Here is a 23,612-nt window from a genome sequence, read left to right as displayed (position 1 = left end):
CTCACGCGTGGGAATTCATGCAGTCGAGGGATTTCAGTCAAGGCCGCACTGACTGTGCTTAGTGGGACAGAAATAAACGTTGTTGTATGAATTACACAGTTATGTTTCATTCACTTTAGCTTAAAAGCATGCAGCTCTTTTTGTTTGGATCACCTGACACAAAAAATGATCATGCTATATACTGTATCTTATGTATTTAGGTGTAAAAACAATCAAACTACATCTCCAAATACCTGCACAACTGTCTCTGTGGCTTTACTGAGTGCATGTTCTGCACACCTGTCGGACTCCCACACAGACTAGAGTCCGACCAAACACACTTCTGGCACCATCCACACTCAGCTGCCCTGCACAGGCTCCTGTGGAGCAAAGGTTTAGACTGTCAGCACACAGCCTGCACACTCACTCCTAGAAAGGATGACATGAATCCTTTCTGGACTGTAGAATGGGGAATTTTAGAAATCACAAAAGGATCCAGAGAGAAACCAGGGGGAGCAGCTGTGATTTATTCGTGAACAATGTCAACAACATCAATAAGAGGATGAAAGGTAAGAGCACTGGTGGTGGATTGGCGGGTGACGCTCAGGGCTCCCATCTGTGCTGCCGGCCAAAGAAAAGAACATCACCTTGCCAGTGTATATGTCAGACAACAGTGCTTAAGTGATTCATTTTAACATAACGATCGATTCCCTTCCTATGCCACAGTTTGAATTAAACAGGCGCCGGTTTCTTTTATTTCCTCGTACAGCTCAACCAAAATCACGAGTTCGTGAGAGTGTGTGGCGCACGTAAAACCCTCTTCAACAACAACATCATCAAGTTCATGCAGCTGGACAAGAAGCAGTCCTGGAGACACCACACATTTGGGCAAATAATTTACTTTTGTGTCTCCACAGTTATCACAGTGGGTGAAAACACTACAACATGACTTTTCTGCAGACAATGTGCCAATGCTGGAGATTTCAAACCAAACGAAGAGGAAATGGGGCTCAAAGTGAAAGCAGTAGTGTTTTACTGAAGAGATCAACTGTTAACATGGTGTTATGACATGTACCTGATGCACCGTGAATGTATTTTTTGCATTGTGTGTCGTCATGTCATGTCATAAAGAGCGCCACAGTGCTTTATTTTCCAGATTATTGCCTGGAAAGTTTCCTTATAATGTCCTAAAAATGAGCTGGTGCTTGGTATTTTTGTGGAATTACTAGAATTAAGTGTTACAGGGAAAACTCAGCATTGGCACGTTCTCCTTCCAAAGCTTTAACTTGTGCATCATATCAAAGAGAGGCTGGGGGGGTGTTCAGGCACATTTCCCCAGGACACAAGACCCATGCTAGTTCTACACACTCTACGACAAGTTACAGGAGACAAAGAGCAAGACGTTCTCCCTTTTTCTGCTGGAAGAGATGAGGCCAGTGAAGTGAAGAGGTTACAGGAAGCGAATTCCTGCACCAAACTGGACACCATCACATATCCTGTGAGAAGACAGAGTTCAGTGTTAGGACAGGGACAGTCAATAGTTCACATCTTCTCAATAGGTTCATAAGCAATTAGTAGATGAGAACTGTATCTTGTGGTAAAGCTGTTGGCTTGGTTGCTATGTGAGCTACTTTTCTTGTCCTAATGTGCAGCTTTGTTGTTGTACCTGTGTACAGCTGCATATAAAATGCCCATTTCTTGGTAGTGTGTAATCAAATCTCTAATTCTGTTGATACTTCTCAAGTGATTAAAGGCATGAAGTCACGTGATCACCTACCTGTCTCCACTCTGAACTCCCATGGGCACGCAGTAGTTGAGCTCCAGTCTGGCGATGTTCCCAAGCCGCAGCACAATGCCCGCTCCATATGACCAGCGGATACACTCGGCTAGCTTCTGAAGGTGGGCCCGGGGACCATCACCTACACACAGAACACTCAACATGTTACAACACAACTAGGACAACTGGAGCACAGGAAGGTTTACTGTAGACACACTGTAACATTGCATCTCTGAAGCCAAATCACAGATTTCATCTCAAGGCGCTTACAGAATTTTATAGAAACAATTACGTTGATGTGTTGATGTTGCAACGAAACACAGGTGTGACAGGTGGAGGTACAATGCACTTTGACTACTTCATTAGTCTACATGTCATGTACGTATCTACTGACTTACAGTATCATTTCAGTCCATTTTAATTAATTGTAGTAGGGCTGATATGTATTAATACTTTGAATGCACTCACCATAATTGAGGTTACAGAGGTTGCCAGCATTGAGAAAGAAATGTGTCCTAAAAAGGTCTCCAAAGCCCCCCCTCCCAGGTCTGAAGGGCAGAGGGGTGTAGAGGTGCAGACCACCTGCCCAGTATGCCTCTCCACCCAGGTAATCACCTGAAACACACAGCAGAGCAGGACATGCTGCTGTACTCAGATGGGTCATGTACTGGGTACTTCAAGTTTGTCTTTGTGGTTTTTAGCACATTAAAGCCATGTTACCAACTACACTTAATCTGATTCATAGAATGACAGTTAAGAAGGTGTGGCGATTAATCAATATAGATGAACCAATGAGAATAAAGTGTAATGAAACCGGCTTAATGAACAAGTGGCTTCTTGGAGAAATCATGACGTCTGGATGACGCAGAGCAGAATGACACACAGTAACACACATCTGTAGCCAGAAACCGATGGTTTCCTTGACTCATACAGTGAAATAAATAAATGGAATAAATAATAAATAACATTGTTGGAGCCAGTTTTATTTGCATTTTTCTTAGCAATTTCATCTCTTCCCTTTGTGCTGCTAGAGGACACACGTTTGTCCTGCATGTGAGATTCACTGAGCTCTTTCTGACCCTTCATTTACTTGTATGCTTTTATCTGATCTGCTCATATCTGATCTTCTTTGCTCAAATTCTAATTTGGGGCTCCACTGATGACCTTCCCCTTCGTTTTTATGGCACAGACACCTACACCCAATTATAAGGTAATTTCTTGTGTTGCTCTTGATGCATCTGTTTCTATGCTGCATGTTTCTTTTTTACCTTCACTTTGTGGCCCAATACTGTACATCCCAAATCCTCGTACACTGGTGGGACCTCCAAGGTAGAACCTACAAGATACCGACAAGATACACAAGTACTGTTAAAGAATCCACACACAGGTGAGTTTTAGTTTTTAGTGCTAACTTGAATATACATAAAAAATGCGATTTACCTATCAGCAATGCAGGACGGGTTTCCTCCAATGGGGTAAAGCATTCCTCCCCACAAGGAAGCAGACAAGACCTGAGAGGACACCGAATGTTCCCATTATACACACAACACAGGAGGAAAAAAAAAAGCACATCGCTACAGTTTCTCTCTGTTTTGCTGCCCTCTAGTGGTTCTTTAAGGTAGACACTTACTACAACTAAGTACAACAGGCTGGATGGTGGATTTCTGAAATGGACCTAATGATACGTGAGGGTTTGGGTTTTAGAGATTTAGAGAGAGATTTAAAAATCCTGTAAGAGTTTGAGTATGGTTCATTCACATTGTTCAAACTTACTGCACTTGCAGCTTCAATATTTCACTTGGACAAAAATGGACAACAATAATCCACACATCTTCAGTCTAATTTAATATGCTGTAGTTAAATTAAACTAAACGATGAGGTGGCTTTGTTGCTTCTGGCACAAAGTCAGGCTTGTGTCACAACACTCTTGAGTGAAAGCATAAATGCAGCAGGATCCATACCCTACAACAAACAGATTTATCAGCAGAGGTGACTCTACCATCACTTCTAATCTGATACTACATCATAGAAAGAGGACTGAAACGTAGTAATTAGTGTCCATAAAATGTATTTGTTTACCTGCCCAGGGCAGACAGTGCATCAAAACAACTAATTTAAATCTTGGCAAATCATATTCAGGTTCATCAGGTCAGAGTTCTGTCTTACTGAATCCCAGAAGAGCCGTCTGTTGAGCTGCAGCTCAAAATCCTCTTTCAGAAAGCTGGCATCTCCTCCTGTGTAACCAGCCAGCTCCTGCAGGACACACACGGACAAAACACACACACACACACACACACACACACACACACACACACACACACACACACACACACACACACACACACACACACACACACACACACACACACACACACACACACACACACACACACACACACACACAAAATAAATACCTGTACAACATCAGTCAAGTTTTATTGCTAAATGTCTAACATTAACTTGATATATATCTTCATTCTTTAAATTACAATTTTCTGCACTATGTCAAGGTCACACTTTATCCCAAGCAAGTCCAGCAACAGCATAACATCAAGTGTGCACGAACATGTGTGTGAACACTTTACCTGGTTGATCCGGAATAAGGCACCTCTACTGGGGAAAATGGCAGAATTCCTTGAATCGATTGACATGGTGTGCTGCAAAGCAACATGGGGAAATGGTTTTAAAAGAGACAAAAACACATAAAGCTCAAAGTGAAAAAGGTTGTGGTTGAGCGTGTGGCGGTACCGAGAGGGCAGATTTCAGCGAGTGTCCGCTCTCCTCTCGTACTGCGAAGGAAGCGCTGCGTGCCAGGCAGCCCAGCTCCCTCCAGACGCCCTCCCACTTCAGTGTGTGGTTGGTCACTCCAAGGGGAAACTGCAGCACAGAAAGGTGGAAAAATGCAGTTAAAATAAACAGATGCTAACATAGGAACTGTGCTACTGTATTACTTTAAAGTACTATATATTTATATATATTTATAAGATGTTAATGTGCTTTTCTGTTAAACACAAATGGTAAACACATGCAGGATACTAACTTACATTTAGCTCTGCAGACACACCTCTGTCAGTCTCTTTTAAGGAGCTCCATGGAAACTGACCGGTGACTTTGTACAAATTGAGAGTGAGGCTGAAACAGAGGACACCAACTGTGAGAGATATCTTACTCTGTGTTATGTGTTTTGTTGTAAAATGATTCAGGATGTCTAACTCGTTAAAAACACCAGCAGGCTTGTTAAAACAACTGCAGAAATAAAAGATGCTGTCATGTTGTCATGTGCTGTCATACTTGCGTTCGAAGTGTCCGGGCTGGGGCTTAAAGAAGGACAGGCCGTAAGACGTCTCCTTGGTGCCGTAGGAGAACTGGAAGGTGAGTTTCTCCGCTCGACCAAACATGTTGGGAAGCTTCAGACCTAGGACCTGGAAAATAGGATACACACTGATGAAATGTTGAACTTGTTGTGGTTGTGACAATAATGTTGATCGTAACAGTCGATTTCTAATAAACACTCGCTCACTGCTTGATTTCACGAAATCTTACATGTGGCACATTTAAAACTATTAACTCAACTGCTGATTGGAACTTGATGTGCTCCAGTTTATGACTTTAACAAACATTTGCAGATCACTCAAACACAAGTAAGTCCCATAGGCCTGGTATATATATATTTTTTTTTATGTATGCAGTACGTGAGAAGAATGTGTGAGATCAAAATCTCTAAATAACACGGCAGGATTTTCTTCGTTGATGTAAAACTGCTGTGAGAAGTTAAATAGAAGAGGATGACGTGTAAGGGCTGTTTCTCTCACCATGCTTCCTTCATTGTTTCCAACCATAGTGTTGTAGCTTCCCGTCAGCCTCTTGATCTCTATCACCTCGAAAGTGACATCCAGACCGTTAGGCAGAGCATCTGCCCCTGAGAAAGGAGAGCCGATCAGGGTGAGGAAGGTTTATACCAAGGTTTATATCTATGCTATGAGTGCAGCTACTGTCCTGTCCAGGTCCTGCAGATGAGCGATCAAAGCGCATACCATGATACAAATTATGACAGGAAGTGACAGGCAAGTGAATTAAAACAGCCATGTCTAGTTCGATAGAAGTCACGGATCACTTACCTTCTGACGTGTCAATAAGAACTTCCACCTCTTTGAAAATTCCTAGGCGGAGCAGCCTCTGTCTGGCAATGTGGGATTTTTTCATCACCTGCAACCAAGACAGAACTTTCTATTTCTGCACATGTCAGCGATCGGTGCGCTGTTAGCTTAATGCATAAGTTGGTGACAATTCTAAGGACTATGTGGAGCTGGCTAATGTGATGAAAAATATAGTTATCATTGAAAGTGTTCTTGGAATAATTATGGAGATAATTTTATCACCCAGTGTTACAACTGCCATTGTTCGTGCCATTGTGCTTCTCTGTGCTGGGCTGTCATAAATACGTACATCAATTAGGTTTTTGGCGTGGAAAACATCAGAGATCTCATAGCCGAGTAGATCCTCTTTAGTTCTTCCAAGACCCTGGATGTTGACATGTTGGACAACCACCTGCAATCACAGTTATTTTAATCTGATTACGTTCACATCAGTATTATACAGCATAGGAAGGTAAGCACATGTAACACAACTTCCTACCCTGTGATGACCACTAACAATGACCCTTTTTTCCTCTACATTCTACCTTTTTCACATGTTTAATACATATTTCAGTTATAATGGAGTAGCAGTTTGCCTCCTTCTAAATTACCTACAAAAAAACTGAATGTAATATATTTATATTATAGATTCATTTTGTATAATGAAGCAGTAGCATTGTTTTGTACAGTGCAGCCATGCTGGTGTACCTCTACTGTGTCAGAATATGTAGAACAAAACACATTTTTTGACAACATCTAAAACAAATGAACTGAATGCATGACTTCAAATAGACATCAAACACTAATTCAGGGATGCGGAAGGGTACATTTAATTGCAGTGCACTTGCTGCTGTAAATAAACTTATAATCCACATTTAACATCCATATAAAAACTAGAGTACTGTATCTTTATTGCAAATCCTACTGCCACTTACATCTTTGTTTTCCAGTATTTCCTGCTTGGCCTCTTGCTCCAGCTCTGGAGTCTCCACCAAGTCATCAGGGTTAACACCTAGATCCCGGCCATGCATCGGGAGAGGATCCAGACTCTGAAATGACAGTGTGTACAGTCTGTACTGTGTCATACACAAAACACAAGGCATAATTGGAAAGAATCCTACTCTAAAAAAAAAGGTAAAGTAAAGATAATAACACCTTATGAGGATTAGCTCTCACACAGTCCTATACAAAGTCACTGCAGAGTCACTACATGCTTTAACTATTACAGACATAAGTTTCTGAATTTACAACATTGTGACACGTTTTATTTTTTTGTAAATACGCACTGAAGGCCGAACAAAAATGTACAAATAAAGACATAAAGACATTTGAAATAAACACCATGACTCTGTATAAGCGCCGCTCGTAGCCGTTAATTGACGTTAGCTGAAGCTCGAGTTAAGCTAACGTTCACACACTCAGGTGGGCAGAGGAGGTCATGGGCAAAAATGAAACAGAAAAGCCGGCTGTCAGGACGAATTGACGTTTACCTTTGCATGCACAGTCCCCATGGTAAGGAAACGCTGCTGTAAAACCTCTTTAACTGTGTTTAGCTGCGCTCGGGGGGTAAAAACTGGAAAATGACAGCTACTACTTTCTCCAGTACCAAACCCCCTTCAAGGGAGACGCCATGACAGTTGGTGAGGTCTCGCGCTGCGTTCGCGTACTCCTTCGCCCGTCTTGTCGTTTGGGAAGCCGTGCAATAGTACAACGTTTATATCATCAAACCAAAAAAAATAGAAGTGCTTAAACTTGATCGTAAGCCTGCTTGTGTCTATGTTTATCCTAGGACGTATTAACGCAACAGCTGCACAGCGGACGTAGCGGTGTGTTAAATGGGACTGCTTGGCAAATGAATGACAGAAAGGAAAGCTGACGGGACGACGTGGTGAAAGCGAGAGAGTCCGTTGCTCCGGAAGGCATCGCCGTCTCTCCTTTCTGTGATTGGCTGGAAAATGACAGCGGGTCAGTGAGTGGGTGTGGCCACGGCATCTGTAAACGTGGTGACGCTCTTCCAGCAGATGACGCCGTTTGTCTGCTTTAAAGTTTAAACTCGTTACTTAAAGTAGATCAATAACTGACAGCATCTACGCTTAAAAGTCATCTTTTCTTATTGGCCTAATGCAAATATGTTGGTTTGTTAAATAACTTCACCCGGATTGAAATGTTCTACTTATTTTCATATTCGCACCCCTATAAATATCCCACTAAACACAAGTACTGTAAGTGTGTACTTTTTCTTTTTTTTAATGTAATAACTTTATGATTGCTTCAGATCGAGTGTAAAAGTCAGAGTCATGCAACACAAAGCAGCCTTTAGTCTCACAGACGTAATCAGAGGCAATCAGGGTGATTTCCAAACTGCATTGAGACGGCGTGTAACTAAGTATATTTACTGTATTTGGTTCTCTTTACCAATTCCTGCTTCCCCTCATCGTCCAAAGACATGCAGTTAGGATAACTCTAAATTGCCCATGTGTGTGATGTACAAAACAGCTGTCAGTACTTGAGAGGTTCAAATCAGCTCCACTTCTACAAGCTGCTGCACCACCATATTCAATTAGTGGCCAAATCTCAGCAAAAAGTCACATCAAGGCACTTTATTGTGAAAGGTCGAAGATATAGCAAGATACAAGACAGGACTGCAATTATATAGAAAACCCAACAATCCCACTTGAGCAAGCACTAGGTGACAGTGGAGGGGATAAAAACTCCCTGCAGCACAGATCTTTGAACGCATCACTTAATTACTGAGTTAATATAAATTCTAATGTAATATCTTGTGTATCATTCAAAATATTTTGTATTATTCGTGGAGTAGACTACTTGAACTACTTTGTAGTTATTTGTTGTCTTTTTTTGTTTTGGGGATTATATTGTGTTTAATCTATGTTTTGGTCGTTGTGTGCCTATTTATGTAGTAGTTTTTTTTTGTCTATTTTTTGTTGTTGTTGGGGTTGTAGTATATTTGTTTTTGCTTTAAATGACCCTGTGTTTATTCTTAGTACAGTTTGTTTCAATTTGTGCCCTTGTTATGGAGTATTTTTATTGTTATAAGTAAAGGAGTGACACTGTATGAGGGGTGTTAATGGGATAATTCATTTATAGGTTTAGGTTGATGTCATCCTGTGCTGCCCGTTGTTCATTAAATAACCTCTCTCTCTCTCTCTCTCTCTCTCTCTCTCTCTCTCTCTCTTTCTATAGCGGCTCAAACAAGCCAATCACCAGGCTCGGATTGCCTCCTCTCTCTCTCTCTCTCTCTCTCTCTCTCCTGCTGCCTCCCTCCACCCTCCACCCCCCACCCCACACCCCTTCTCCCCGCCGCTACCAGTCCACCAAAAGCGGCCCTCCCTCCTGTCGTATCAGACACACACACACACACACACACACACACACACACACACACACACACACACACGTGCGCGCGCGCGCAGTCCAAACCCCCAGAAAAAGCCCTGCTGAATCCTCACACCGTCTGTCAGCATGGGGAGCGCTTGTTTTTCCCGGGACGTTTGTTTGTTTGTCCTCCTCATAAATACTTGCAGGGTGATGGGGAATGTCGGAGTCGCAGGTAAGAGCCCCCCTTTCGTCTCTGTCTTGCTTTATTTGTCAGCCATTACATGCACCTTTTGGTGGCTTCAGCCTGAATGATGAATGAAACCTGACAGGACAGGACAACAGCTGGGGATATTCACGCGACATGAGTGGAGATTTAGAACATGCTCAAGTCCACTTTAAACTTGTCATTTAATAAAACTGGCATTCTGCATGTTCCTTTTATGCCATTATACTGTCATAATATCCACTGTGATGTCAGAACAGCGTGGCATTGATGCACTTTTTGGCACTGGAAGCGCACTTTTACGCACCGCTTTCGCCACGAGCAGACGTTTTTAAACTAAATTGTGCCATTTTGAAAACCATACCTGATTAATTAAATGCCCAAATCTTGGTAGCAACTCTGCTTTACGTCATAGTTTCTTCCTTGAAAGGCGTTTGTGATGTGCAAATGCGTTTCCAGTCGGTTTACCAGCCTCCCAGACTTCACTGGAACTTCTGTTTCCTGCGCGCAAACGTCAATTTCAATCGGAAACCGCAGCTTGATCTCTGGGTTAAGCGCTCGTTTGCTTTGATTTGGAGTGAGAGGGCCTGCCTGTTTCCATATTTCACCATCTGGAAATGGTGCAAGTGATTTACCGAACTGTGGTTTTTTTTTTGGGAGCGCAGTCCGGTGCGCGCTGAGCCGCTAGGGAGCATCTTGTCTCCGGGTTTGGTGGCTTGTATGGAGCTGGAGGAGGAGGAGGTGTTTGTGCGCGTGTGTGTGTGAGTGAGAGAGAGAGAAGGTGAGAAAGAGAGAGAGAGAGAGAGAGAGAGAGGGAGAGAGCGTGGGTTCATGGGGGGTGGCGGCAGTAGCAAGAGGGCTGTCAAAGTCCCAGGAGGAGAAGGCCGGCACCAGAGGCCCAGTATCCAGCAGCAGGACATTGTTCAGCCTCCCACCACTTTGAATGGGTGCAGAGTCAATATTGAGACAAGCAGGGCTTCTCAAACCCAGGAGGGCTCAGATTAATATAGCACGCTGCAGGAGGAGCCGGGGAAGCAGAGGAGAAGAGGATCTAAAGTGTCCCCTTATGCAGGAGACCATACAAACAACAAACATCTGAACCTGTTGCTGCTTTTACTCTTACTATTTCCCTTTGCCTGTTTCACTCCCACTCCAATAAAACACCCCCTTTGCCTTTTTTTTAAACACGGGGAAAATATTTATTGTGAATTCAGTTTATTGTTTATTTATTGCTTTTTTGTACAGCTGAGCCGGGGCGGAGGGCCAGGCACAGAGCGAGGGGGCTGAACCGCAGGCTGCTTCCTAACATACACACGGGGCTGTTTATTCTCTGAAGGAAGCAGCTCTATGGTGAATGACAGGAGGGACCAGAACATCTCAGTGTCTTTGTGCATGTGTGTGTGTGTGTGTGTGTATGTGTGTGTGTGTGTACACTGTGTAATGAGTTGGCCCTCTGCCCTGGGATTCAGGCCCAGATGTGACCACCTCTTCTATCAATAACCCAATCAATGGGGAAGCCGTTAAACCCTCGGCCCTCTGCTTTAAGCTGCATTAAGCTAAATGAGACAACTTTACACTCACATTTCTGGACAATTCTTATGTCATTTCAATAGAATTTCCCTCTTTGCTATTTATTTTGAATGTTTTTTCAAAGCCTTAGGAGATACAGCTGTGTTGGAAAAGAGCTTTGGGAAAGACCTTAGAGGAAGGTTTGATCCTCATATCTAAATAATACCTGATTGATTACCTAACCCCCAAACTGTTGGTCCAGGTGTTGACGAGACAGAATCCATAAAATAAAGAGTAGAATCTAAAGTTAAGAACTCTTATGTTTAATGTGTGCACAGATATAGACGAATGTGCAGAGGCTTCCGACGACTGCCACATCGACGCCCTGTGCCAGAACACGCCCAAGTCCTACAACTGCATCTGCAAGCCGGGCTACCAGGGAGATGGCAAGGAGTGCGAAGGTGAGTGACCTACCGACGTTGAGACCCTTGCCTTAAACCAAACCTTTTCCATGATCGCCTCTGTGACGGGGGATTGTTGGATTAGCGTGTACCTAATAAACGGACGACTGAGTGCATGAAGGTGAAGCAGGATACAGAGGCTGCTCATACTAGAGAATAGTTTCAGCAGGCATGTCTGGGAACTGAGTCCATTTAAGAGAAACTGTAGTCTTTTATTTTGTGAGGCAGAAAATAAGGCAGTTGTCAGAGAGGTAGACGATGGAGTTTGAACACTGCTGTTGAATCGTGCCAATGGTTTACTCAACCTCAACCAAGAGCTTTTATGGCTCAACTCTAACCAGAGCCACTTTGCATTCCTAGTCATAATTTAGGCTTTTAAACGTAATCGTTTTGTCTCACTTAGGCCACGAACAATAGGGATTGCCAGACTTAGTGGGTTACAGCTGTTATTTCAGTGAATCAGATGCTTACTTAATTGGATCGCACCCTGTATCACTGTGTTGTGTAGGTGTATTAATAGAACTCAATGATTATCAGTCCATCCCGAACACATTTGGACCAAATCTGGGTAGTTTAGTGTTCAAGAACTGGGGCCCCTGATGTAACAGTGGGTTTAACAGCTGTTTCACAACCCTCCCCCCCCCCCCACCACCACAGGTTCTCCTAATTAATGGGGAGGAAGTGCAGGGTGAGGCAGGGGGCAGCACCTGGCTGTGCGTTCACACCTCCACTCACTTCTGCCTCAAAGCACGCCGCAGCTGGGGCAGGCTATTTATGCACGCACGCACAATGCTCCAATCTTTTCCCCCTGCACGACATGCATCGCCGCTCACAACGAGACTGGCTTCACGTAAACGATGCTACGGTACTTTTGCGTTTTTGAAAAAATATCTTAATGAGGTTAGAGGATAATGCTGGTTGAGGTTAGACTATAATTTCTATCAGCAACTATAACATTGTACACATCACATTTACCTCTGAGATCTAGGAAGACAGATGTGACATCATAGAGTCCTGTGGAAGAGATGGAGCCTGAACGTCAGCTGTTTTATTGCATCACCGTCCTGCATTCAGCATTTAGACAGTAAACACACTTCTCTCTCCTCTCGTTAATATATGCTGAGATCTATTGAACTCCCTCCGGTGATGAGGAAACAGTACATGATGGGGACACCAAATCAAGACAGATGGTGGATGGGAGTTGACCTCTGACCCTGCTGATTAGATATGGGCGCCGTAATTGGCCGGCTATGTTTTCCATCAACAGGCATTACAAGCCACTTTGCTGGCCATCGCCATTAGCGGTGCTGCTATTCTTGGCAGCACCTGGAAGCAGCCGAGCCTCTGCGTTCGCTCTCGGCATCACTCGGGTCGTCTCAGCATTGTCGAGTCCACATCAGGGAAGAATCACTCAACAGTCTAGTAAAACATGCAGTGGATTAAGAGAACGTGGATGAAACTGATAGATAGCACTGTAGATAAAATCAATCCACAGTGCACCTGTATTTATTTAGAGAGATCAAGACGCACTCTTTGAACTCCATATTCTTGGATTTTAAAGACTCGGTAAACGGGTTTGTCAGTGTTTCACAGATATTTCCGAGAAATATCCTTTACTTCAGAATGAGTAATGCACATCGATGATTTCAGTTTGTTTAAACACAGGGAGATATGATTCAGAAACACTACAGCAATGACAAAGAAAGTAACAATGTAAAGTTGGTTGGGTCAAAAACCACATGTAGCTCAGACTGAAAAAGATTCTATGGGTGTTACTAATGATTCCAGGGTTCCAGAAAGATGTAGCCTGTGTGAGAAAGAGAAAGTTCGGGCTGGCTCTTGTGCTTTTGTAACGACTGGGATTCAAGCCCCGGTGACCATGGGAGACGACCTGTGCTCTCAGCCTCTGCTACACTTCCGCACTACAAATTAGCAGCTTGCAAACCACATTGTTCTGCCAGGAGCCGTCTGCACCCGGGGTAGCTCAGCGAGACTCGGTGTGATCACGTCCCAGCCACCCGGAGTTTTCACCAAAAAAAATGACATGTGGGTGTTTTCATTGTTAGCTCAGAGCTCCTGAGTCAGAAATGTGTCCTCACAGACACAGAGTGTTTCTCTGGAAGCTGCTTGCTGACATCTGATCTTCTGATCGTTTTTTTTTTTTTTTTTTTGCCCTCTCTGTACACTTTTCCGTGAGCTGATACTGCCGACTTGTTATGGAAAAATGTGAACTTTTATCCCTGTACTGTCAAATGAAGAGTAGTGTGGGAGGAGCCGTGCATCACTCAAGCCCGCTCCGCTGCACATGTGCCTGTGTGTGCAGAACGGTGCCTGGGGTTTTCTCCCTGTTTATAGAGAGATGTAGAAAAACTGAAATTGGCCGATGAGAGAGCAATTGTTTACCGAGCTGACAGTGAAAAACGCAAAGATTATGATAAGATGAATCACAGGGGATCAAAGAGACTTTGCTGCATTTTCAGAGTTTCAGAGCAGAGAACCTCCACAAGCTTTGGCAGATTAGTGGCGGCATTCCTGCAGCAAAAACAACATCTCAAACAACAGTTTTAAATGTCATGTCTTTAAATCTCACGTCAAGCCAAAGTGCACTGTCATTTTCTTCATTCTTGACTTCTTTCAATATGGTGTGCTGGAATTAAATCAGATTTTAAAAACATGGCAGGGTGTTATCGGGATGAAGTGTGATTTTAAGGCCCCTAATGCTAAGTCAGCATTTGTCCCGTAGGCCTACAGGCTAATTGATTAAACCTCTGCCAGCTCCAAAAGGTGTTCTTTCTGGCTAAACCGTATCGCGAAAGCAGCACCCCGCCAGCTTGAGACTAGATCCTTTGTTACTCTGGGTCACAGTGACGAGCTGCTGACCTGTTTTACAGAGAAGAGGAGAAAGGGCATCTCATGGGAAGAACGGATGGCGTAGGTGGGAGGACGAGAGGGAGAAGTAGCAGACAGTTAGTAGGCCATTGTCTGCCTGGTGTCTGCACCTCCGTCATCAGTCAGTCGCTCTCCTCACTGGCTAGCTACATGCGCACACACACACACACACACACACACACACATCCAAATGCAACCCACCCAATACAGATTGGCTTCCTGCCTCTCCCATCTCTCCGTCTGCTTCTTTAGGTTCAGACTCAGTGGAACAGGTCAGGTTCAGCGAGGCTCGAGTTCTATATATAGGTACAGCGACCTCATGCCAGCCCATCTCCTTTACTGGTAACCTTTGACAGATCGCGTCTGGGGCAGTGGGGCGGATGCACCACTCGGGAAAAGTTTACGGGGATTCCCTGCAGCTTGGTACCGACTTTAGCTTTCACTCAACACATGTGATTTAAGTGCATGTTAGATGTACGTACATGACATCTGTACTAATTAGGACTGTGACTTTATATCATAACACACCCACAGCCACACACACACTCACACCGTGTGAGTAATGATATTAAAGTAACAGATATATTACATTAATTTACATTCATCTCCATAAAAACTGTTTTATGAAGAAAACAATTTATGGCTGTTAGTAATGTTGGTTCACTTGGAGGGCACAGGCCATTAATGAAGGCACCTAATCCACTTTATGAGATGTGGAACATAAATATTTCCCCGGTAATTAGAAAAGATGGCCATGTAGGCAGGAGCAGCTGCTGTTGGGGCACCACTGACAGAAATCAACAACAGCTCGAGGGCAGGAAGTGGCACCCTTTGCAGCAAAACGACTCCACATGCACCTGCCTCCTCCCTCCACCGACCTCTCCCACCTCCCTGTAATCTCTGTTACACATACACTACAATATCTCCATCAACTCAACATACACAGCAGAGTGGACTTTTATTTTCGCTAGATTAACTGAGTTAATGAATGAGTTTAATTACTTGTGGGAGCTTGAGCTTTTAACTGTGACACAATGACACAGCTCTATCATGGCTCTGTAATCATTGAGCTCTGACTTGACCAGGGGTATCAGTATGTCTGTTTTAAGCATTTCAGGCACCAATTCATCACCTGCTGCTTTTAATTCACCCTCAGTGGTGAGGATCTCTCCGCCCAGACATGCCTTTAGATCGCCTCTCCACCTTCTCCCCTCATCTCCGATGGATGAAAAGCAGAGCACATTGGAAGTACCACATTGCCACGCCATGCGAGCTGGCAACGTAGCACAGTGTCCAAACAACCTTTCTCCAAACAGTCACCCATTCCAGCTCAGCCTAATTAGTTACAAATGCCTTTTAGGATGAGCCGGTGATGGCTGTGATGAGTTTATATACACAAGGATCATGCTCTTTAAAGCAGAATTCCCCTAGGATTGATTTTTGTTGTCAGTTGTTATGTTTCCCTGCCTTTAAAGGGAACTCATTTGAAGCTGCTTTGGTCAGTTTAAAGCTTTTGAAGAAGGCTCAGGTTGCCGTTTTAGATTACAGTGCTGAATGTAGTAGAATGATATTAATCTTCTCATCTTATACCAATCGTGCTGGAGTGGTCCTTCAAGGACACAGGGTTCCTTTGTCAGAGATCAGACAAACACAATCATGTGTTCTGGCCTGCGTAATTGGCTTCCGGTAAACATGTCTGTGGCGCCTCATGGTGCAGAATGTGGCATTGATTTGGCCCTTCTCATGATGGTTTCTAACCAAGTGAAACCTCTCAGATGAGGATCTTTTCATGTTTATCTCCGCCTGCTTTCAGACTCTTCAAAGCGATTACAGTCCAAAATCATCTAAAAGGAAGTGTTTTATGGATATGTCTCCATGTATAGTGCAGTGGAGGTGTGTGCCATGATGTTTGTGGCATATGTAGTGTGTGAACATTAATTAGTAAATCTTTAACTCTGTAGTTGTGGCATATGAGTCACTGTGTGTGATTACATGTGTTCTGGTCTTGGTACTGGTGTGTGCTGTCATTTGTGTTTCCCAAGTGTGTGTATTCGTTCGGTTTCCAGGTATGCCTTATGTGCCCATGCAGGATGTGGAGGCTTTGCATGTAATTTTTCCTAAAAGCCATCAGCCACCAGCCTTTCATCAAACCTGCATGCTGTCAAGTTGTCAGTTTTCAACCACTTCCTGAGATCCAAAGAAATCACAAAGCATGGACTCATACTGGTTAACTAAAACCCGAGCTGCTAGTGGGGTTTTGAGGCTGTACAGTAGTCTGTGGATTGGATATAGAGTGACATATTGGAAGTCTTTTTGGAAGTAGTATTGGAACAGTGAAACTAGCAAGTAAGTAATGGGAATGTTGACACGTAGTACCCATGCTGTACGATGGACTGAGAAAGGGCACCAAGGGAAAGAGTTTGGGAGATAAGCAGGATGTAAGTGAAAGGCAGGGCGTTGAGTAGCTTTCGAATTAGCGAACCTTTGTCCTATTTGGCACAAGAGATAGACAGAGAGAATGACACTGTCTCCAGACAGCTCCACAAGTGTGCCCGGGTCCTGAAAACTCTGAATTCTAGAGGGGAGATACCTGCAGCGTGTCACATCAGCACAGATAGAGGAGGACAACGTGGGCTGGAGTCCTCCATGTTGTCTGGTGGATCTCTTGCTGTTCACACAGAGGGGGAGGACCGTTTGTTTAAGTAGCCCTGCTTGGCAACCACTTGCAAGTGGCTCTTGTGAAAGCCTTTACAGGCCCTCTGCATGAGTGTGGGGGTGGTTGAGAGAGGGCTGCCGTTGCCACTCCCCTCTCCTTCCTCACCTTCCACTGCAACTGCCCCCTTCTTACGCCTCATTTCCTCCATCACTGCACTGTATGTTCCAGCGCGCATCATCGTAGAACAACTGGGAAGCAGTGATGTTCATTGATTAACTGACATTGAGACCAGCTGCTGTGTTGCCTCGTGTCGCCTTTGTTAGGGCCAAAATGTGGCACAGGGACATAACTCTCTATCCCAGCAGATGGTGGTAGTCTGTATCCATTGTTCCAATAGGGAAAGTAGAAGAAGACATAAAACAGACGATAAACAAAGAGGCCGCAATTGGCAGTGTTTGCCTACTGCTTGGTAGCTTCTAATTATTGGAACGTGTTCTAATGTTCTTCCTTAAATATGCCTTAAGAAGAAGACTATAAATACTGTATGCAATATAATACATAGAAACAGTGACCAACTGTGTGGGGAGGTGCAGAATAAAAACCGACACAACCTGCTTTCTCTTTCAGACATGGATGAGTGTGACGACGATTACAACGGGGGCTGTGTCCACGAATGCATCAACATACCAGGAAACTACAGGTGCACCTGCTATGATGGATTCATGCTGGACGACGATGGACACAACTGCCTGGGTAAGAGACATAGCAGAAGATAGCAGACCAAAGGAGACTTTCTGGATATGTGTCTGTGCAAAGTAAAGGATTTGTTTTGTGAGACAATGCCAGTTTTCCACTGGAGCAGTGGCTTGTGTAGGATGTCAGTGTTTTGTGTTGTTTGTTTCCTGCTGGCTTGTCAGTAAACCGTACAGCCGCGAGCTGGCTGGTTAGCCGCTGTGGCGTTCTATGTGTTGTGGTCAAGTGAAGAAAAAAAAAGGGGGTCAGGGTTAGTGGGATGTCATTGCACGTGTTTGTGCCTCCAATTCGGAGGATCCCAAGTGAGTCATTCGACTGTCATCACCTGGTCTTTATGGAAACCAGCCCCCACATCTGACTCGAACCCAGAGGCTCGCTTTATTGGACATGAGTGGATGCGGTCTTAATGAACTGCTGCTAATTAAAGGAGAGTTCAAAGGAGGCAGTAAAGTGTGAATTTACTATGCGGGCCCAATCAAAGACAGTGCAGGCTATAAGCTACTTCTTCAACTTCCTTTTATCCCCTAGCTTTGTTCTTTTATTATTCTTTTTGATATGTTTTTTCCTCTCTTTATTTCCTTAATGCTTCGTTTTACTCACTGCTCCGTTCTTTCCTTCTTTCCTTTGCTCCTTTATTTCATCCTTGTCCGTCTCTCTAGACATTATAGTAACTAAACAGAAATTGAGGGCCTCTGGCTGACTATGATAAAAACTTTTTTTTAAAGAGCTATAGCTGAAGGAATCACATTCACATTATGAAATACTCCAGTAAAAGTCCTGTATAAAGCTGTATTTAGGTTAAAATACAGCCTGTGTTTTATCATCAGAGTTATTATTGTGGCTGCATAACAACATATTAACAATGGAAACAGTTGAAATGGAGCAAACAACAAATTCTTCATATACTTCTGGGTTGCGACAACTGTGCAGTAGCAATGCTTCATGTTTTATAAGGTGATAGTTCAAACTCCATTTCCGTTAGGCGAACACTTTTAAATTATAATAAAAGCATATACTTTTATATCATTTTACATTATAATGACTGTAGATGGTAAATTATTATTGGAATAATTTGTTTATTTGTATTTATTTGGTCTGTCGTACAATATTTGTATTGTATTGTAATCTATGAAAAGTATATATTTAGTAGAGATATGGACGATAGCTTGTCTTAATGTGCTGTCAAAGTCCCCCGTGATGCAGATATACATACATATACATATATAATAAAAAAGTGTAATACTTCCACTCAAAGTGTGCTGGATTTAAGCATTGGAAGTATTAAGTATCTCATTATTATTATTATTATTATTTATTATTATTATTATTTCAGGTATGGTAAGTGTAATGCAGCACCAGCTCTTTATTTAACCCACTTTGAGGAGATATATGACACTGCTGATTGTGTAACGTGTTCCTGTGTACTGACTCGTGGGTAGTGGTGCATCGCCAGCCTATCCGATGCTTTATGTTTACTGTCATCACTAACTGCAGACATACAGTAAGTGGTACCCCGTGATACATGGCATTCATATATATATAAACAGAGCTTTGAGAGACTGACAGTTCAGCCCGTTGTCAAACCACAATACAAGCTTAGCTCCAGCCGTCGTCTTCACGCTGCCCGGCAACAAAAACCTCAGTGTTTGTAATAATGTCTCACTTTCAAGTGTCTCATTTGTACAGATGCATACGCACAGCTAATGCTTCCAATGGCATTGCATCAGCTTTTGTATGACACGCTGTCATAACATCACACGTCAGCGTTTTGATTTGAATGAGCTGAGATGAGTTCAAAGATGCTGGAAATAAAAACCATGTATGTTGTTTAGCAGGTAAAAAATGCATTCAGGTTCAGGTCCGATAGGTCTGACAGCTGCAGAAGCTGCACATACTTAGACATTATAGGGTAGGGCAGTAAAAGGGCAAATTATGCAGCATTCAACAGTTCCATTGGAAAACAGCTTGTTTATTTCTCCGTCAAAGTTCACACTCAATTTATTTCTCATTTTTCTCACACGCTCTGGGCTCGCCTGGGAAAAACAATAAGGACTTTGTGGCTTTTAATAGACCCAAAGCATGATATTCAGAAACCTCAGAACCTTGTGGTGTTCTGAACGAGCCTTGGATGACAAACTGCTCTTTGGAAAATTGCAGAGTGTTGAAAAAGTAAAAGAACTTCACTTTGCATGAGCATACAGGAAGTCACTCCATCAACTCCAAGATGCAGTGTGTCAACAAGTTAGGGCACTAATTGATTTAAGATTGCCTAATTGTACTCTGATTAAAGAGCGGCCCTGTTCAGTTCCTTTCCTCCTTTTGATTTGGACGTTTTATTTATTTGGTTTTGGCATGGACACAGCTGGGCTCAATGTGTCGATGCATTCTGGGAATGTCTGGTGCGCTTGTGTGAGTTTATTTGCCTTCCGACGCTTCCTTTTCATGTCGTGGCAAGATCTGAGAGGTGGCTGAACAGCGGGGAGCCGGCGACCGCAGCGTGTCACGGAGAAGCCCGACATCATAACAGACAGGAGGCGGGAGACAAGACAGAGAGGGGAGGGAGAGGGCCAGATAAACTGAGGTTGATTTGACAAGCTGTAAGCCACTTGATTTATTTTAAAATAAGGGAGCAAGTACTCGGTTACAAAAAAAAAAAAAGACAGAGGCACAAAAGCAATATGGAAAATGTAAGCAAACAATGTAAGAAAAAGGCTTTAGTTTGAATGGGAAGTATTAGGTTTGACCAAACGCCGAACGCCAGCTGAGCTTTAAAAGCAAAGTCTGCAGGAAAATAAAAGAAGATATCCATCTGTGAAGCCAAGTGAAAGTTCAATCAGGAAGGCCTTCCCTCCTCTACTTCCAAACTCAATTAGCTAGCTGAAGAAAGGGTGTTTCTCTTTTCATGATAATCATCAGACTCCAGCTTTAACCGTCACCTCTCCATCGTCATCACATGGCTCCTTCGCTGGCTCAGCCTTCATCCTACACCTTCACACGACCACCAGTGTCTCGACTCTATCGGGGGATATTCCTCTTCTTTTCATAACCTGACCTTCCCTTTACCTAATCAGGTCAAAGACTTTAATCACTACTTCTTCAAGACTCTAATATCCCAGAAAGTCTCGCGTTTCCCCCTCGGAGCCTCCCACTTCACCTCATTACTCCTCCTTCTCCTCTTCTCGACGCCTCCTTTGTGTCAAGCACATCCTCGCTGTGTCTAAACAAACTTTTACTCAGGTTTACACTAGCACAATCGCACAAAACACAGGGGGCTCTGGTTGAAACTTGCAAAAAAAAAAAAAAAAAAGGCCCCCGTGGCCTTTGTTTATGCAGAAATGTTGGAGTCAATTGGAGTGCGTTTTCTTCTTTGTTTCACTCCCTCCCTCTGCTGCCTGAAAATTAAATTCTATCAGTCATATTAATGGCATCTATGAAACCGAGGGATCTGCCCTGAAATAGTGCGAGGAAGTGCAATGAAAACAAAGCCCAGAGTTGAGTTAGTGCACCGTGGCTTCTATGCCACTACTATATTAATGGATGTACATGTATGATTTCAGGCAAGTGTGTAAAATCCAGGAGCACAGTGGACCTGGACACCTATACAAATGACTATAGTTTAGTCTAGAAGGAGGACTGCGAGCCCTCTGACAATATGGGACCTCTGACGACTACATTAAAACGACCCAGTACCCAAAACCTCCAGTGCTGTGTGTTGCTGAAATGGTGGCAGCAGCTGGCACAGAGGCCGACCTCAGTGAATGAAAGGATACAGTGAAATTAGCTCTTGGCAAGTGTTTAGCAGAAGCTCTACAGCTGTGTACAGTAACTGTGACCAGCACAGCCTGTGCTGTCTGTGCCGCCGTTCATCTCCGCACTGTTCACAGCCACTGTCTTCAAGACCTCTGTTGTGCAGCCTCCCTTCCGTTTTTAAATCAACTCATTCTAGGGCTCTGTGACTGGGGGAGACCTTGGAGCTGATCTCCTTTCTCCTTTAATTCACAGGGGCATATTCACCCATATTCACCCTGTGTCCTCGCACTGTTAACAAGGCTCTTTAAAGCTCTGTCCACTCCACATGGGTTTAGAGAAATGGGTTTCCGGATAAAGCTGCAAACAAAAACCACACTGTGAGTCCAGTGGAGAAGTGACAGAAGCTGGGAGGAACCAGGCAGACAAGAAAAGACCGTTACCAAACTGTTACCTCTTCCTGCTCTGTAGCTGCACATCATAGCAGTCCTTAAGAGCCTCTGTGTGTCTCTTCCAGCATAGGCAGGAAACCAAATCCATTACAATTTCCAGCTTCCTCTATTATGATTTTTGGCTGTAATTAGGGCATAGGCTTTTCCAAATGCACACTGCTGTCCTGCATTGGTAAAACCAGTCATTTCATTTAAAGGGTCAAGTAAGATAATGTTAAAGGGTATAGTTACACTCCCATCACTACTCATTGGTTCGTGTTTAGGGGTTGCTGCATCCAAGGAATTGCCAAACTTTCCATCTTCATGCTAGAATTGGCCTGGTTTGTATGGTGAAAACGCAATATGGGCTTCAATAGCTCTTTTACAGCTACTTTCGGGCTCCCCCCGAGCAAGCTCTTCGCTCCCTCCTTTGAGTGCAGTCATTCAGAACATTTTCAACAATGACCTATAAAACGTAGCCTCCTTTCAAACTCACCTGGCATATCAGCGAGTTAAAGCAGCCACGCAGCAACAGCTGGTAGCATTAAATAAGGTTGGACGTCACGTGCGCGGACCTTTTAGAGCAGTCGCGTCCCTTTCTGTCTGCCTTTTCATTCTCTCTTGTCAACAGTAAGTCTATGTTTGTGCAACCTGTCTGCACCGTCTGCTGGGTCGGCCTCAGACTAAACACAATGTAAAGTCAGGCACAGGTCTACACACACACACACACACACATGGGCAGCCCTGTTTGATCCTTGTTAAAGTCAATTGAGGTTATCACTTCAACAACCATCAAAATGCCCTATAGGAAATTTAGTGGGCTTTCAGTGGCACATAAACACACTCATGCACACCACCGTCAAATTCCTGATTCTGGCGTCATCTCCCTCTCTCACACTTCTCTACCTTCTCCCTTTTTTTTTCTGTTTCTCCATCTGAGCAGATGTGGACGAGTGCGCGGACAACAACGGCGGTTGCCAGCAGGACTGCGTGAACGTCATGGGGAGCTACGAGTGTCACTGCAGGGACGGCTTCTTCCTCAGCGACAACCAGCACACCTGCATCCACCGCTACGATGGTAAGACCGCGTGAGGCTCGAACAAACAGGCCTTTGCAGAGTTCTACCCCAGCTGCTTGATTGCTCAGTGATTAATAAAATGCACGGATGACATTGTCTAATATGTTACAGGTTCGGGGGGTAAATAGAGCTGTTCGCTGGGATTCTTTGAGAATGCTGCAAAACATTTATTCAGCTGCAGTGATGTCACAGCCTGTGACGGGTTATTTCAAAAGCGTATGGGTCGATAAAGAGCCACAGCAGTCCATCTGGTCTTTTTGCTATGTGGTGTGTATTTGTGCTAATTGTCTGTTTTAGTTAGTTGCATTACTTTGTAGTGGTTTACAGTGTTTCTTTAATTTATTTCTGTCTGAATTGCATTTAGCCTTTTTTTTTTTGCAGTCTTTCTGTTGCTGGTTTGTAGCCATTGTAGTCTTTGCAGTCCTTTGTGGGAATTAATAATGTTGTAGTCTTTGTTGTCATGTTACATCTATTTTGTGTCTCTTTGTGGTTGTTTTGCATCTGTTGTTATTTTATGTCTGATTGTGGATATGCAAGTTTCTTCATACCCTAACCAGGGCATGTCGTAGGTGAAACATCTGTGTCGGCCTACCACTTCCGCCCAGATTAAGTGGCTCAACAACTGCTGTATGGA

At 43.6% G+C, this 23,612-nt stretch overlaps 2 protein-coding genes across 4 annotated transcripts in view; one reads left to right on the top strand and one right to left on the bottom strand.

Annotated features, from left to right (window-relative positions):
* Positions 1–486: 486 nt before the first annotated feature.
* samm50l (sorting and assembly machinery component 50 homolog, like) lies at positions 487–7,725 on the bottom strand. The gene is made up of 15 exons (XM_026364162.1): positions 7,383–7,725; positions 6,828–6,941; positions 6,203–6,304; positions 5,875–5,962; positions 5,569–5,675; positions 5,048–5,178; positions 4,801–4,888; positions 4,505–4,633; positions 4,342–4,413; positions 3,923–4,009; positions 3,197–3,267; positions 3,025–3,092; positions 2,225–2,371; positions 1,757–1,898; positions 487–1,475 (listed from the first exon to the last, which is right to left on the bottom strand). The coding sequence occupies exons 1-15, from the start codon at positions 7,401–7,403 to the stop codon at positions 1,430–1,432; spliced, it is 1,413 nt and encodes a 470-aa protein (XP_026219947.1). The 5' UTR covers positions 7,404–7,725; the 3' UTR covers positions 487–1,429.
* A 1,591-nt stretch (positions 7,726–9,316) lies between these two features.
* scube1 (signal peptide, CUB domain, EGF-like 1) overlaps positions 9,317–23,612 on the top strand; it is a 60,554-nt gene continuing 46,258 nt past the window's right edge. Inside the window, exons 1-4 of one of the 3 annotated variants that reach the window (XM_026363047.1) lie at positions 9,317–9,463; positions 11,302–11,424; positions 17,597–17,722; positions 22,844–22,978. In XM_026363047.1, coding sequence (XP_026218832.1) covers positions 9,376–9,463; positions 11,302–11,424; positions 17,597–17,722; positions 22,844–22,978 — 472 coding nt within the window. In that variant the 5' untranslated portion in view covers positions 9,317–9,375. Of the gene's footprint in view, positions 9,464–10,716; positions 10,805–11,301; positions 11,425–17,596; positions 17,723–22,843; positions 22,979–23,612 lie in introns of those variants that run through there. The other 2 variants (XM_026363048.1, XM_026363049.1) reach the window with 2 other exon arrangements.

The sequence above is a fragment of the Anabas testudineus genome, chromosome 23 (genome assembly GCF_900324465.2).
Source record: "Anabas testudineus chromosome 23, fAnaTes1.2, whole genome shotgun sequence".
NCBI lineage: Eukaryota > Metazoa > Chordata > Actinopteri > Anabantiformes > Anabantidae > Anabas > Anabas testudineus.
Note: the sequence above shows the minus strand (reverse complement) of the source record. Positions and strands in the feature narration are given on the sequence as shown.

Bases quoted from the DNA above. Each gene is read 5' to 3' on its own strand.
- samm50l (XM_026364162.1), bottom strand. From the start codon at position 7,403: ATGGGGACTGTGCATGCAAAG. The intron at 6,305-6,827 runs GTAAGTGGCAGT...CTGTGATTGCAG, and splicing joins AAATACTGGAAAACAAAGAT to GTGGTTGTCCAACATGTCAA. The intron at 1,476-1,756 runs GTAGGTGATCAC...GTCTTCTCACAG, and splicing joins GGAGTTCAGAGTGGAGACAG to GATATGTGATGGTGTCCAGT.